The sequence below is a fragment of the Oncorhynchus masou genome, chromosome 25 (genome assembly GCF_036934945.1).
Source record: "Oncorhynchus masou masou isolate Uvic2021 chromosome 25, UVic_Omas_1.1, whole genome shotgun sequence".
In the NCBI taxonomy this organism is placed as follows: domain Eukaryota; kingdom Metazoa; phylum Chordata; class Actinopteri; order Salmoniformes; family Salmonidae; genus Oncorhynchus; species Oncorhynchus masou.
In genome coordinates, this window is record NC_088236.1 from 22,632,498 (window position 1) to 22,649,722 (window position 17,225).

General features: G+C 43.6%; 1 protein-coding gene across 13 annotated transcripts in view; it reads right to left on the reverse strand.

The window, feature by feature from the left end:
• LOC135513920 (splicing regulator ARVCF-like) overlaps window positions 1–17,225 on the reverse strand; it is a 411,972-nt gene that overhangs the window by 9,965 nt on the left and 384,782 nt on the right. For all 13 annotated transcript variants that reach the window (XM_064936936.1, XM_064936940.1, XM_064936939.1 and 10 more), the window contains 3 exons: window positions 6,087–6,214; window positions 1,715–1,865; window positions 372–564 (listed from right to left, as the gene is read on the reverse strand). In XM_064936936.1, the coding sequence (XP_064793008.1) occupies window positions 372–564; window positions 1,715–1,865; window positions 6,087–6,214 (472 nt within the window). The remainder of the gene's footprint in view (window positions 1–371; window positions 565–1,714; window positions 1,866–6,086; window positions 6,215–17,225) is intronic.

Consider the following 17,225-nt stretch of genomic DNA (forward strand, 5'->3'; position numbering starts at 1 on the left):
AATTGAACTCAAGGTCAAAACAATTAAAATGGGTAGGTGATTAGAGGCAGTAAGAGACCTGCTCTCATGGGGAGAGAGACCATGTACATGTAGGCCTACATACTGTATGTATGTGCACACTACACATGTGTATAGTATAGTTACTATGGAACTGAACTACTGTTGATTGAGTCATTGATTAGATTGATCAATCAATCATTAAATTCTAAGAAAGACAAACAAATCTATTCGAAACACTATAACCTGTGAACGGCCAGACGTTAGCATTGTGCTTGCTACACTATGCTGAACTAATATGCTGCCTTGTACTGTACAGTGCTGTACTGTTGCTATACTGCACTGTCGCCAGCTGTGCTAGCCAATGGTCATACCTTGTCTTATTGATGGCCACCAGTTTCTCGATGGCCTGGGCCTGGATGAGGGAGCGTGCGTTCTCAGAGCTGTCCGTCACGATCTCGTGGATGGTGTTGAGGATGGCCACCACCGTGTCTTCCTCCAGGTTCTTGGCTGGCCGCTGCTGACCGCTGGGCAGGTTACTCACCAGGTCCCTCATGGCATAGCTCCCTACAGGGCAGAGATCAAAGAGCAGTGTCACCGTCAAATGGTAATAGAGGTAAAAGGTGTGTAAACGTTCAGGAAAGGGGATTTTTTTAATTTATTACATCTTGTTGCGCTACATAGTGTTTTGATTCATAATAGCATTGTACAAAATGTTTGATATCAACTAATTAAAACTTCGGCAAATCTGCAATCATTCAGCAAAAGACATACACGGGTTCAACAATCATATTGTTATCTTCAGTAGCTAGGTTTCAATCCAATTGGCAACAGATTTTCATGCGAATATTCAAAAATCTGCATAAAGAAAATATGCACATTTTCCCACCAGTTGTGTGCTTCTTGCGGAAAAAAATGGAATTCCTGTAGATAAAAGGCAGTGGTGATGACATAGTGCACACAACATGTATTTTTTCACTTAAGTTTTCATGTACCGAATAAAAATGTGTTTCCATCGCTATCTACTGATAGTTTTGTCACAGAAACTGTTGCGTTAAATAGCAAATGTGCCTACTCTGATCTTGGCATGTGCTCCCTAGCCAACAGCTCGCAGATACAGTGTGCGTAGGCTGCTAGTCTACATGATGAGTTTATTATGGATAAGAGCGAGAATATGTTTATTTGTTAAACGGCAGTCAAGCATCAATCATCATGTCACCAGCATTATCAATATTTATTGGAAAGCAGGATCAAGCTCGTGCACTTTCACAACCCTGTAAAGTTCATCATCATTTATTTAATCTACCTAATAAACTGCATGCTTTCTGATCACACATCATATCGCTGCGTGACTCCAAATGTACTTTGGTTATTATATCAATATTTGTAAATAAAGGCATTTCCACCGCCATTTCAAGAATATTTTATTTTACCAACACAAAAAGATCCTACCATGTCGAACATACAAATTGTACAGAAACTTCCTGTTTCCATCACAGGTGTCGTGATTTAAAAAAAATATTATATGACTTTCCTTGCATAAAAACTGAGAATGGAAACGTGGTTAGTAACAGCGATCTGATCTCACAGCATTCCAAAGTGTTTTACCCCATTGTTGTACTTGTACGCTGTAAAGAGAGGCCATGTGTTAACAGTGTCAAGCCCACAGTTAATACACAGCCTCTCTTTACAGCATACAGTTGGTCAATGGTCGTACCGATCAGGTCTTTGTTGCGGCGGTCGATGGAGAGGTTGCGCAAGGCGATGGCCACGGCTCGGACCACCTTGTCAGAGTCAGAACGCAGCAGCTCCACCAGGATGGGAAGACCCTTCTCCTTCCTCACTGTGGCACGGATGTAGTTGGACCACTGGGGACAGAGAGAGGAGGGAACATGGATGATAAGGATAAAATGTCTGTGAAGAGAGAATACTACCAGCCAATACATACACATGCATGTACACGCACACGCACACGCGCGCGCACACACACACACACCCCACACCCACCCCACCCCACCCACAATTATTGTACATGAGCACAGCCAACAGTGGCTATCTAGATTGGACTGTTCAAGAAAATTACACAGCAGGGCTACAGACTGTCATGTGATGCAATTTGTCACTGATTAAACATCAACGAATGCTCCTCTCTTTTTTTCTGTAACACAAAACAATAAGTTTGACATGAAAGAGCTCCTTTGCTGAACAAGGTTACCCCCTGAGATGTAATTAAACTGGTGCAACACCAGAACCCGTCCACTGGGTGGCAGTAGTAAACCTAAAACTGACCGTACCATAGTAGTTAAACAGCAAGGGAGCAGCAAGGAGAAGGGGATGAGATATCCTCATTGGGAATGGGAACACGTTATGCCTATCTCCTTTAAGCAGAGGGTTGATGTGTTAGCATCAGCCCCAAGCCCCAGTGTGGACAGGCATTCTGATCACCCTCTATATACACAGACATGGAATCACTGGCCACTTTAATAATGGAACACTAGTTACTTTAATAATGTTTACATACTTCTTTACTCATTTCATAAGTATATACTGTATTATATTATACTGTAATTTAGTCAATGCCACTCCAACATTGCTCGTCCTAATATTAAAATATTTCTTAATTCCATTATTTTACTTTTAGCTTTGTGTGTATTGTTGTGATACTACTGCACTGTTAAGAGCTAGGAAGACAAGCATTTGCTACACCCGCAATAACATCTGCTAAATATGTGTATGTGACCAATACTATTTGATTTGATCTGCTCAAACTACATAAATAAAATAACTACATAAATAAAATAAAATAAAATGTTATTGGTCACATACACATGGTTAGCAGATGTTAATGTGAGTGTAGCGAAATGCTTGTGCTTCCAGTTCCGACAGTGCAGTAATATCTAACAAGTAATCTAACAATTTCCCAACAACTACCTAATACACACAAATCTAAAGGGGTGAATGAGAATATGTACATATAAATATATAGATGATGGCCGAGCGGCATAGGCAAGGTGCAATAGATGGTATAGAATACAGTATATACTGTGTCTGTATGAGTAAACATGTAAACATTATTAAAGTGGCATTATTTAAAATGGCATGTTTAATGTGACTAGTGATCAATTTATTAAAGTGGCCATTGATTGGATCTCAATGTAGGCAGCAGGCTCTCTGAGTTTTTTTTTTAACCTTTATTTAACTAGGCAAGTCAGTTAAGAACAAATTCTTATTTTCAATGAAGGCCTAGGAACAGTGGGTTAACTGCCTGTTCAGGGGCAGAACGACAGATTTTGTACCTTGTCAGCTCGGGGATTTGAACTTGCAACCTTTCGGTTACTAGTCCAATGCTCTAACCACTAGGCTACACTGCTGCCCCGAGTTTGTAATTGCTGTTTAGCAGTCTGATTGCCTTGAGATAGAAGCTGTATTTTTTTGGGAGGGAGGGAGCGATTCTCTCTCTTTATATACGGTGCCTTCAGAAAACATTCATATCCCTTGACTTATTCCATATTTTGTTGTGTTACACAGATGCACCTTGTGATGGGGACAATAAGAGGCCACTCCTAAATATGCAACACAATGCCACAGATGTATCAAGTTTTGAGGGAGTGTGCAATTGGCATGCTGACTGCAGGAATGTCCACCAGAGCTGTTGCCAGAGAATTTAAATGCAAATATTTCTACCATAAGCCGCTTCCAACATCGTTTTAGAGAATTTGGCAGTATGTCCAACCGGCCTCACAATCGCAGACCATGTGTTTGGCGACGTGTTTGCGGTTTGCTGATGTCAACGTTGTGGCCAGAGTGCCCCATGGTGGTGGTGGGGTTATGTTATGAGCAGGCATAAGCTACGGACAATGAACACGATTGCATTTTATCAATGGCAGTTTGAATGCAGAGATATCGTGACGAGATCCTGAGACCCACTGTTGTGCCATTCATCCGCCGCAATCATCTCATGTTTCAGCATTAAAATGCATGGCCCCATGTCGCACGGATCTGTACACAATTCCTGGAAACTGAAAATGTCCCAGTTCTTCCATGGCCTGCATATTGACCAGACATATCACCCATTAAGCATGTTTGGGATGCTATGGATTGACATGTACAACAGCGTGTTCCAGTCCCCGCCAATATCTGGCAACTTCTCACAGCCATTGAAGAGTGGGACAACATTCCACAGGCCACAATCAACAGCCTGATCAACTCTATGTGAAGGAGATGTGTCGTGTTCATGATGCAAATGATGGTCACACCAGATACTGACTGGTTTACCTGTTTTCTAAATGTATCTGTGACCAACAGATGCATATCTGTATTCCCAGTCATGTGAAATCCATAGGTTAGTCTATTGAAATAAATTCATGAGGCCTTAATTTCCTTATATGAACTGTAACTCAGTAAAATCTTAGAAATTGTTGCATGTTGCATTTATATTTTTGTTCAGTATACACAACAGTATTCACACCCCTGAGTCAATACATATTAGAATCACCTTTGGCAGCGATTACAGCTGTGTGTCTTTCTGGGTAAGTCTTTGCACACCTGGATTGTACAATATTTGCACATTATTCTTTTTAAAATTCTTCAATCTCTGTAAAGTTGGTTGTTGATCATTGCTAAACAGCCATTTTCAAGTTTCCATAGATTTTCAAGCCAATTTAAGTCAAAACTGTAACTAGGCCACTCAGGAACACCCAATGTAGTTTGGTAAGCAACTCCAGTGTATATTTGACCTTGTGTTTTAGGTTATTGTCCTGCTGAAAGGTGAATTTGTCTCCCAGTGGAAAAGCAGACAAACAGGTTTTCCTCTAGGATTTTGCCAGTGCTTAACTCTATTCCGTTTCTTTTGATCTCCCAAAAACCTCCCTAGTCCTTGCCGATGACAAGCATACCCATAACATGATGCAGTCCCCAACATGCTTGGAAATATGAAGAGTGGTACTCAGTGAGGTGTTGTGTTGGATTAGGAAGTTAGGAAAGACACCTGTATCTTTGTAGTAACCCATCTACCAATTGGTGCCCTTCTTTGCAAGGCATTGGAAAACCTCTGTGGTCTTTGTGGTTGAATCTGTGTTTGAAATTCACTGCTCGACTGATGGGCCTTACAGATAATTGCATGTGTGGAGGTACAGAGATGAGGTAGTCATTCAGAAATCATGTTAAACAATATTATTGCACACAGAGTCCACACTAATTATTATGTGACTTGTTAAGGTCATGTTTACTCCTGAACGTATTTAGGCTTGCCTTAACAAAAGGGTTGAATACTTATTAACTCAAGACATTTGCAAAAACGTAATTCCACTTTGACATTATCGGGTATTGTGTGTAGGCCAGTGAAATCTATATTTAATCTATTTTAAATTGAGGCTATAACACAACAAAATGTGTAAAAAGTCAATATGGTATGAATACTTTCTGAAGGCACTGCACCTAATTATTAAAAATCACCAGTGCAGTGATAGAAAACAGTAAAAATGAAAATTGTGACATGATTTATACATGGTATACATGTACTGTAGGGTACACATGTTGTACATGTTATCACAGGTTATGTGTAAGTGTTTCAAATTTTAACAGCAAGAGATACAAGTTGGATGTTTTCAAATCAATCTAACATCCTGTCTGTTGTGTTTTGCCACCTCTGTGGATGGAGAGATCTGTGAACGAGCTGAGCTGAGAGGAACAGGAAGGTGTGAGCATGGTGCTGGAGCCTGGTGATGATTAATGCCGTGGCAACGGATATGTTTACAGCATGACACATAGGTGTTCAAAAATGAATCACGATAGAGCTATAATAACAAAGCTCTCCTGGCCTAACATAGGCCAGTACTGACTAAGAGCGTAATTTCTGAAGGGAATAACATGATAGGCCTCTGTACTTTACACTAGTGATGGTAATGACTGTGTAAATGCTGGAAAAAACAACACACTCTGATTACTCACTACTGTAACCAAATGGAAGTGTTTTTGTACTGACAGTGCAGAGCTCCATTTGGGATAAATGACTTGTCCAGCCTATTGAGGTTCAGAGACCTTATTACCCATAATCACAGTTTGTGTGTGTTTATGTGTGTGAGACTCACGGTCCACTGTCCGGCGCTGAGGTTCTGCAGGGCCCCTGCGGCAGCCTCCAGAGTGTTGTAGTTCTGACTCTCAGTTAGCAGAGACAGGTACAGCCTCACCACTTCCGGTTGGTACAGCAGCTCAAATCCTACAAAGACAGAGACAGAGAGAGAGAGAGGGGGGGGGGGGGTAGACATGGAAGTTAGATACGGAGACAGAGAAGTTAAATATGGAGAGAAAAAGAGAGAGAAAGAAACATGAAAGTTAGATACGTAGACAGAAAGAGACAGATAAGGAGAGAGAGGGAGAGGCAAAAGTTAGATAAAGAGAGACTTTTAGGATAGATACAGAGGGAGACAGAGAGCCAACAGAGAGACAGATTATTGAACACAATTAAAAGAAACAGAGACATGTAGCTCAGATACAGAGACAGGCAATCAGTCTGTGAAACTGCTCACATAATAAGACTAATAGAAGTCGGCTATCTTCCCACACAATTATGTCAGGCAAGACTATTAGGTGTCTGTCAATTATTATTCTCCCTTTCACACTCTGGTAAATCTCATTAACAGTACGTGATGAACATAACAAACAACTGTGCATAGTCTACCCAAGTTATTGTTATCGCTTGGTAGAAACCATGTGACAACCCTTTAAATGACATAGTCATTATTCCATAACTACAATGGAATAACCAATGGCTCCCGAGTGGCACAGTGTTCTAAGGCACTGCATCTCAGTGCAAGAGGCATCACTACAGTCCCTGGTTCGATTCCAGGCTGTATCACATCTGGCTGTGATTTGAAGTCCCATAGGGCGGTGCACAACATGATGGTAAGCCATCATTGTAAATAATAATTTGTTCTTAACTGATTTGTCTCCTTAAATAAAAGTTACATAGACTTTTTTGCAATTTTTTTAAACAGTATTAGTACTGCTGGTACAACACAGTATTTACTAATACCACTGACAGTTAGTATGGTATAAGCGTGGCCAAAAGGTATTAAAAGCTCAGTCACAGATGAAGCAGCCATCAGCAGTAACAGAGACAATAGCCTAATGGCCACTATGTAGCTTTTATCAAAGTACACATTTCTGCTAATGTGATCAATGACCTCAGTCATAAAACGGTGCCCTGTTTCTACTGAAGGTAGAGGGAGTGAGTCCCCTCCAATGTTGTTGAAGCAAGGTAACGTGGAGCTTTTTGACATGGCCGGGTCCCTTTGACCTCAGATTATAGTTTAGGACTGTGTTTAAGAAGACTTAAACTGTAGAAAACTGTAGAGAGCATATGTCATTGGTTGTAATTATGTGAATACTGCAACACATAACCTGGTCTTTTTCTAATTTTGACTAAATTACACCCAAATAAATAATCCGTTGCCACAGACCAAGTTTCAGATCCGACCTCACAACAATACATCACTCACACTAGATTCATTGATATATATTAGTCTTGTGAATGAATCATGATGTAAGTAGATATTGATTTTACATATACAACAAGATCAAGTATCTGAAAGCAAAGTTTCTCTCTGTCCATTTAACACATTGTAGCAGTCAGTCAATGGTTGGCTTGAGCTGTGTGGTAAACTGTGTAATTACATTATCAGCTATCAGATGGATCGGGCTGGGCAGTGAGAGGCAGAGAAAGTATCGAACCCTACTCTCCTTTCCACTACCAAGGTCAGCTCAGGCTGTTTGACATCCCAGGGGAGGAGCACTTCTCAAACTGTAGTACATCCACACTAACAGCCCCTCGCTATGGAAGACAACTTGGCTTGGCTCTATGGACTCAAAACCAAGTATTTCATCATCATCACAATGCATCTGTATTCATATATTCTCAAAAACCTTCTGCACTTTAAAGTCTGCAAGTCTAAAGTGGTGGATCAGAACAGACTATCTTTTCTTCACTGTTCTCTGAATAATAGTATCAGTCAGAACACACTGTACGTGCGCGCGCGCGCACACACACACACACACACACACGCACACACACGCACACACGCGCACGCGCACACGCACGCGCGCACACACACACACACACACACACCTCAATTATTCACTTCCACTGAGCTTAAATGAAAGAAAATAACCATTGGTTCATTCCATGTTATCCGAGGCGTTCATTTCCAGAGGTATATTTCAAACCACATATATTAAATGTAAATGATTGATACACTGTGGTGGGAGAGGAATTCTATACATTCTTTGTTGGAAATGAAGAGAACAGTGAAAGTCTTAGTAATACAAAGAGGTAAAAAAGTACTGCTCGCTTCAATGGATGAGGCCAAGAAACAGACTGGGATATCTGGAAGGGCCTTTTACCATCACCTTAATGAGGGAGAGAAGAAAAGAAGAAAGTCTAGAGTGAGACCAACGACTCTGAAGCCCTGGAGAGGAGGAGACGAGAGGGAGCAGAGTTGTCTATTTCTGCCAGATCTAGACTAGACTACATCCAGCTCTGGGCGTGAGCAGACCTCTAACTGTCTTCAGGAAATGCACAAAACTTGAATAACCATTTTCACCTCGAATAACCATTTTCACATCTAAATCTGGGGCTCACACCCATCATTTTGGAGAAAGAGTAAATTATGGATGTGGGAATGGCTGACTTTGGTCCCTTCATCCTGGGGTTGCCAGATCCAGCCACTCCACAGAGCTGTTTCCTGTCCATGATCCTGTCCTAATCCTTCCACAATATCCCTCCACAACCATGTAAACCAATTGTGGTGCATGGAGAGGAGGTTGCCAGTCATGAAGAAAGATGCTTGTTTGTGTTAGGGATTCAGGTTTCATAAGGAGCTCTGTGAGTCAGAGGGAGTGAGGTCACAGTGTGTGAGTAATCAAAGAGAGGCCAGCTAATGTGTGATTCAAAACAACTGAATTGCCTTTGTCTGGGGCTTAAACAGCATACTACAGCTCGGGAGCAGAACAGTGGAACAGACACAGACAGTGCAGTGCTGTAGCAATACGTCTCCCCATACAACTTGGCTTATTTCAGGCATATTCAGTCAGTCAATGCAGACTCAGCAAAGTCAAGGCCATTTATCAGACTCAGAGGCTTCACAGCAGAAGCAGAAACTCCCAGTGCCAAGTTCACTTTTAAATCCAGGACAACGTTTTAATAAGCAAGAACCGGTAAATCTGCAATCCTACATTTCCCCGTTCCCCACTCTCTTGTAATTCCACGGTCTTGGACTCGTCTCTTCCAGTCCGAGAGTTAGGAAGTTGCCAAGGGCTCAGATAAAGTGGCCAAGTACTGTCCCCTCAGAGGCAAATGAAAAGGGAGGGACATTCATGTGGCCTTTAAACTAATTCCTAGAGCTCTCTCTAAGATCTGCGCATGTCCAGTGAATGAAGAACTGTTCCAGAGCTCTGAGCCCATGTCCACATTAGACATATTATCTCTGTTCGGTTCATTTCTATTGTTTGCAGTCAAATGGCAGTGCACATCATAGGGGTTGGTTTCGCACCATAGAGATGCTAATATCTTTATGAGGCTTTTTTATATGGCCTGCAGTGCATCTTCATGGTTCACCTTCGTGTCAGACTAGCTAGTAGGCTATAGGGTGGTGCTGTACTAGCATAGTATGGTCAAGACATGTACAGTGTATTAACCACTTTCCAGTCATTAGTTAGCGTTGCCTTAGCCTGGCTACCCAAACTCTTTGCTCCTGCTAAACGCTATGCCACAGCACAGCAAAATGAGTCTAGATCTGAGTACCTCCCCGAGGATTTCTATAATAGAAATCCATTATAGACCGTCTGATTGGTCCCAGAAACCGATGGGTTGGGCCAAAGCCAGAACATGTGTGCAAAGCGTCATTTTGAAAATTTGTCATTGGCTTTGATACTCTGATTGGTTGAGATGATCCAATCGGTGATGACTTTGTTTTGTACAACAACCATCATTTTGATGTCACCACAAACATAGAGCAGCGGAAGAATTCAATTTGAGTCATCAGGCAAGCGTCGCCTGCGCACTGCCTGCCAGGCAGGTTGTTAGCAGAGAATTATAATGAATGTTGAATAATTAACTGTCGCTGTGGCGTGACCTCTATGTCCCTCTGGTGATGGAGCTTTGAGCTACACTCACACATTGTACCACATGCAGCACACATGGTTTTTAAATGTATTTTTATTTGGACTTATGTACAAACAGTAACACATCTGTAATTCTCTCTCTCTCTCTCTCTCTCTCTCTCTCTCTCTCTCTCTCTCTCTCTCTCTCTCTCTCTCTCTCTCTCTCTCTCTCTCTCTCTCTCTCTCTCTCTCTCTCTCTCTCTCTCTCTCTCTCTCTCTCTCTCTCTCTCTCTCTCTCTCTCTCTCTCTCTCTCTCTCTCTCTCTCTCTCTCTCTCTCTCTCTCTCTTCCCCCCCCACACGCCCCTCCTATCTACACCCACCCCTCCTATCTACACACACACACACACACACACACACACACACACACACACACACACACACACCCCTCACACACAACACACACACCTATCACACCCAACACACACACACCCCTCCTATCTACACCCAACACACACCCCCTCCTATCTACACCCAACACATACACACCCCTCCTATCTACACCCAACACACACACCCACCCCTCCTATCTACACCCAACACACACACACACCCCTCCTATCTACACCCAACATACACACAGACACACCCCTCCTATCTGCACCCAACACCCAACACACACACACCCCTCCTATCTACACCCAACACACAAACCCCCCCTCCCATCTACACCCAACACACACACCCCTCCTATCTACACTCAACACACACACACACACCAGTCCTATCTCCACCCAACACCCAACCACACACTCACACACACACACCCCTCCTATCTACAACCAACACACACACACACCCGTCCCATCTACACCCAACACCCACCCCTCCCATCTACACCCAACACACACACACCCCCGTCCCATCTACAACCAACACACAACACACACCCCTCCCATCTACACCCAACACACACACACACACACACACACACACACACACACACACACTGGGTGCAAGGCTAGAAAGTACATTCCCTTTACAATCCCATGCCTACATGTTTCTCCAGTAGACATCAGTCAGATGAGTGATGAGTGTTCCCAGCAAGCTGAGGAACACGCTTAGGCCCGACCTCACTTCTAATTGAGCTGATAGGGGTGGAGCACCAGGTTATTTTCCAAAGCAGAAACGCAGAGGTGACAAACTCTCAAACGCTGGCGGTTCAATGAGAGGCTTACAGAGTAGAGAAGAGAGGAGAGAAGGCTTATGCTGCATTCAGTGTGAGGCAAAGTAGGTTACAACAAAGTAAAGTTGAGGTGAGTGAGTGATGCATATGGCCCTGAGTGGCTCATCAGTTCACCATTAGAGTATTAGGATTCAAGTGGCTTCACTATGGGCTGTAATTAAAGTGAAGGCTTGAGCAAAAGAGCAAAATGATAATAGATTAACTGACACACACACAGACACACAGACATACACACACACAGAGACAGACACAAACACACACAGACAGACACAAACACACCTCACATTAGCCCTCTTCTGTCAAAAAAATCACTGTTCATCAATCAAAACTAAGTGGGGAGCTTATTGTCACCCCAATCCGAGGCGAGCCTCTCCCAAAGCCTCCCGCTTCTATCACATACAATGAGTGTACAAAATATTAAGGACACCTGCACTTTCCATGACATAGACTGACCATATACTGACCAAGTGATCCCTTGTTGATGTCACTTGTTAAATTCACTTCAATCAGTGTAGATGAAGGGTAGAAGACAGGTTAAAGAAGGTGTTTAAAGCCTTGAGACAATTGAGACATGGATTGTGTATGTGTTCCATTGAGGGTGAATGAGCAAGACAAAAGATGTGAGTGCCTTTGAACAGGGTATGTTAGTAGGTGCCAGGCACATCGGTTTGAGTGTGTCAATAACTGCAACGCTGCTGGGTTTTCACACTCAACAGTTTCCTGTGTGTATCAATGGTCCACCACCCAAAGGACATCATTGACCCAACTGTGGGAACCATTGGAGTCAACATGGCACAGCATCCCTGTGGAATACTTTCGACACCTTGTAGAGTCTATGCCCCGAACAAATTGATGCTGTTCTGAGGGCAAAGGGGTTTGCAACTCAATATTAGAAGGGTGTTCCTAATGTTTTGTACACTCAGTGAATACTCTACTCCCTTCATATCCATAGGATTACCACTCAAAACCCCATCAGATCGAGTGAAGAACATCTGTAGTCTCCATGAAAACACACTTCAATCAATAACAGCTTGCTATATCACTTCACTGTTCTTACAGCAGGTCAAAGGGCTGTTAACAGTGTCATTAAGAGAATGGGAGGGAGGGAGCAGAGGGTCACACTCTGCCTATGAAACACTAGCTAAATAAATAATACTGTTTGAACAAGGGAAATCAGAAGTCACTGGATCCCCATTCCAGCTCTGAAACATAGGCACACGTTTAACCCCATGAGACCAATGTGGCTCAGAAAGTATGGTTAAGGTTTTCATATCGCTGTCTGTGTCATAGATAATGAATGTGTTCACAGGGAACGCCACGGAGAGAGCAGCTATTACATCACGTTGTTAGGGCCGCTTTGAAAGACAATAGCTGACCCCAGGTGACCCGCAAACCTGTCAGAAAATATCAGGAAGTGTAATTGAAAACAACAACAAAATTGAAGGCTTGGAATGTTGGATAAATGCCTGTTTTCAGTTCAGTCGGTTCATACGAGTCAGTTCTTTAACCGCTCTCTCTCTTTCCATCGCTCTTTCCACATCTTTCACTCTCTCCTTCTCTCCATCTCTATTTTTATTTTCTCTGGCCTTGGTACCAATTCAAACAAAGCACAGCCAGGCTGCTAAGGCCACTTTTAACAACAGCCATCTCACTAGAGAGGTAGGGAGCAAAAGTCAAGCCTTTGAATAATGCTCATCCTCTTTCTTTCTCTCTGTGTATTGGCGTCTCTTTGGGTATTGGCTTGGCAAACCAAGGGCACCAAACATTAGCATATCCAAACAACAACAGTTGGTGGCATTTTGTTGGAAGGTGACATTAAAGGGTCCAGAGGGTAACTGGCGGTCAGCCGATTTTATGGACAGCTAACTACAGTACTCATCCTCTAAGGCACGCAACATACCAATCAGGCACGCAACATACCAATCAGGCACGCAACATACCAATCAGGCACGCAACATACCAATCAGGCACGCAACATACCAATCAGGCACGCAACATACCAATCAGGCACGCAACATACCAATCAGGCACGCAACATACCAATCAGGCACAAAACATACCAATCAGGCACGCAACATACCAATCAGGCACGCAACATACCAATCCGGCCCGCAGCTTGTTTGAGTAATGAAAAAAGAAGAAGATATTTTGTGTTTTTATTTCCTAAACCAAAACTGTGTGTGTGTGTGTGGGGGGAGGGGTGAACTCAATATACTTTAAAATGACAAATACAAAATCAAAACTGTGTAGAAATAATAACGGACCTACATTTCCACAGTTTCTTGACTGTGTCCAGCTTACTAATCATTTTGACGGTGAGGAAATATAGCCAATTTTCAGTGCGGCATCCCGGACCTCGTTGAAGAATGGGTCAAAATGAGTTTGTCACCCCTGCTCTAAGGGCATAAAGATACCCCAGAGAGCAGAAAGAGAGGGAAGAGGTGGTGGGTAGAGGTGCATAAACAAACTACCGGTACCTAGTTCCTCTCATCCTGTCTCTCTCCATCATTGTCATTCCACCACTGGGTGTTGGTAGGGCATCAATGGGAAGACACTGTCAAAAGGCTGACAGATACTTGAAAGAGTTTGGCTGGCTTGGCTCAATGTGTATCCTGGATCACAGCTCCAGTGCTGCCATTTTAGGAGAAGACACCAGACATCCTTTCTCCTGTGCAAAAGTGATAATTAGGTCCTGCTGGGGCACCCCAGGATTAGGCGTCTTCCAGGTCTTCCAGACCGGAGCTAACGTTAGCAGAGAGACTGTCTGTCACCGGTCTCCCATGGATGCCTCGACGCCGGCCGCCTCAACGGGCCACATTTTTTGCTTGTCACACACTTTTCAAACCTTTCCTTTTCCAAATCCACAGGACATGTTTCTGTTTTCACCATCCTCCAGCTGAACAGAAAATAATAACTCAGTAGTTCTTCACCACTACCCAACAACAAGTTAAAAAGGTTGCTGTCTGTGGTTAACCAGAGGATGTGCCTTCCAGCGACAACCTTTCTGGATCACAGTTAGAATGCAATGTGCTCTGGCTTTGTTTCCAATGTTCCTAAATCTAATAGTTCCTAATAGCTTCTGGGCCATGGGTTGAGGAGGATGTCTGTTTATATGAAACCTTGGTCACGCAAGACAATAATATCCTTCAGCTATGGCCCTTGACCTGACATAATATCAACGTCTCTCTCCAGGAGGAGTTCCTACTGACCACCCGTCATAGGGATGGGTTCATCTGTTTCTCTGAGCCTACCTTCAGCCCATCCACACAGTGGCCAGTTAGTTTAGAGTCCCTACATCCTCTCCAGGGCTCAGACAGAGACAGACACTGGCCATTAGACTGATATGTGTGACCTCAGGGGAGGTTTGATAGAGAAAGTCGCTAGCCACTCTACATACGTCAGCATGCGGCCTGACCTGGCCAGACACACATTTAGATGCATATCTGGACCTGCAGGGGACTGGATGTTGTTATGGAGGCTGCAGATAAGGCTCAGATACCAATGCCCATGTGGTCGGAGGCTCAGCACTTCATTTCCTCCCTCTGTCTTTATCTTTCTCCCTGTAAGGGCCCCATAATGCAGACCATACCACAGTTTTTTTTGACTGGCTGGCTGGTGACCTGGCTGGCTGGTGACCTTGCTGATTGGCTGGTGGACTAGCTGGCTGGCTGGTTGGCGGACTGACTGGTTAGTTGACTGGCTGGTTAGTTGGTTGACTGGATGGTTGACTGGATGGTTGGCTGGCTGGCTGACTGGCTCTGTGTGCTCCTATAGAGGTTTAGTGTCAGATTGTATGCCACAGGGGAGCTCAGAGCTCAAATCCTGGAGATTGGGTTGGGGGGAAGGGAGGGGAGTGGGGGGCTCATGGGGCTGGGGGGGGTAAGCTGAGCTGCTCACAAAATGTAGTCGCAAACAGAAAAACCGGGAGAGGGAGAGATGGAAGAGGATATGGAAGATAGAGATGGATGAAGCAAGGGAGGGAGATGTATAGGAGAAAGAGGAGGAAGCAGAGGAGAGATGGAAGAGGATATGGAAGATAGAGATGGATGAAGCGAGGGAGGGAGATGTATAGGAGAAAGAGGAGGAAGCAGAGGAGAGATGGAAGAGGATATGGAAGATAGAGATGGATGAAGCGAGGGGAGGGAGATGTATAGGAGAAAGAGGAGGAAGCAGAGGAGGGATGGAAGAGGATATGGAAGATAGAGATGGATGAAGCGAGGGAGGGAGATGTATAGGAGAAAGAGGAGGAAGCAGAGGAGAGATGGAAGAGGATATGGAAGATAGAGATGGATGAAGCGAGGGAGGGAGATGTATAGGAGAAAGAGGAGGAAGCAGAGGAGAGATGGAAGAGGATATGGAAGATAGAGATGGATGAAGCGAGGGGGGAGATGTATAGGAGAAAGAGGAGGAAGCAGAGGAGAGATGGAAGAGGATATGGAAGATAGATGGATGATGGAACATTTTCTCTTTTCTGCTTAAGCGAGGGAGGGAGATGTATAGGAGAAAGAGGAGGAAGCAGAGGAGAGATGGAAGAGGATATGGAAGATAGAGATGGATGAAGCGAGGGAGGGAGATGTATAGGAGAAAGAGGAGGAAGCAGAGGAGAGATGGAAGAGGATATGGAAGATAGAGATGGATGAAGCGAGGGGGGGAGATGTATAGGAGAAAGAGGAGGAAGCAGAGGAGGGATGGGAGGTGTGTCGGAGAGAGTGAAAAGGAGGAGGATAACAAAGTGGAGGAGGGATGGGAGGTGTGTAGGAGAGGCAGAGGGAGTAAGAGGCGTGTGGTGGAGGACAGAGGCAATGTTCCCTCCCAAAAAAAGTTAATCACTGAGCAAATTTCTGGTCTGTTGAGCGCAAACTTGAACGTTGTGTAAATTCTTCCGGCTCGCTTTTACTGTGAACCCTGAGGCTATACCCACTTTATTTAGTTTAGTTAGTTTTAACAGTGGTCAAGTAAGACACTGTGGCTATTTGATCATAATGTAGGCCTACCAGAGTGGCCTACCATCAAAAACAATGAAGAAAATGCATCCCATACATAAACTTTTAACAGTGGTGTAAAGTACTTTAGTACTACTTAAGTCGTTTTTGGGGGTATCTGTACTTTACTTTATTATTTATATTTTGGACTACTTTTACTTCACTACATTCCTGAAGCAAATAATGTACAATTCACTCCATACATTTTCCCTGACACCAAAAGTCCTGGTTACATTTTGAACGGAAAATGGTCCAATTCAAGCACGTATCAAGAGAACATCCCTGGTCCCTGCATCCCCGCTCTCTGGTCTGCTTAATATAAGGAATTGAAATTAATGATACTTTTACCTTTTTTTTACCCCCTTTTCTCCCCATTTTCGTGGTTTCCAATTGTTAGTAGCTACTATCTTGTCTCATCACTACAACTCCCGTACGGACTCGGGAGAGACGAAGGTCGAAAGCCATGCGTCCTCCGAAACACAACCCAACCAGCCGCACTGCTTCTTAACACAGCGCACATCCAACCCGTGGAAACACCGTGGAAACACCGTGCACCTGGCTACCTTGGTTAGGAGTCGCTGGTGCGCGATGAGACAAGGATATCCCTACCGGCCAAACCCTCCCTAACCCGGACGACGCTAGGCGTTAATGAACTGCTGAATATATTTTTTTTTTCTCTTGCTTTGTTTTCTCTTTTCCATATGACATCATCTTTGATAAGCTACCCAGGAAAGGGCTGAAAATAGCCCAAATTAATATATAAAGCCTTAGAAATAAGGTTAATGAAAATAATAACTTACTAACATCAGATAAAATTCAACCCACCCCCCAACCCCTCTTTTTACGCTGCTGCTACTTTCAATCTGTTTTTCATATATGCATAGTCACTTTAACTATACATTCA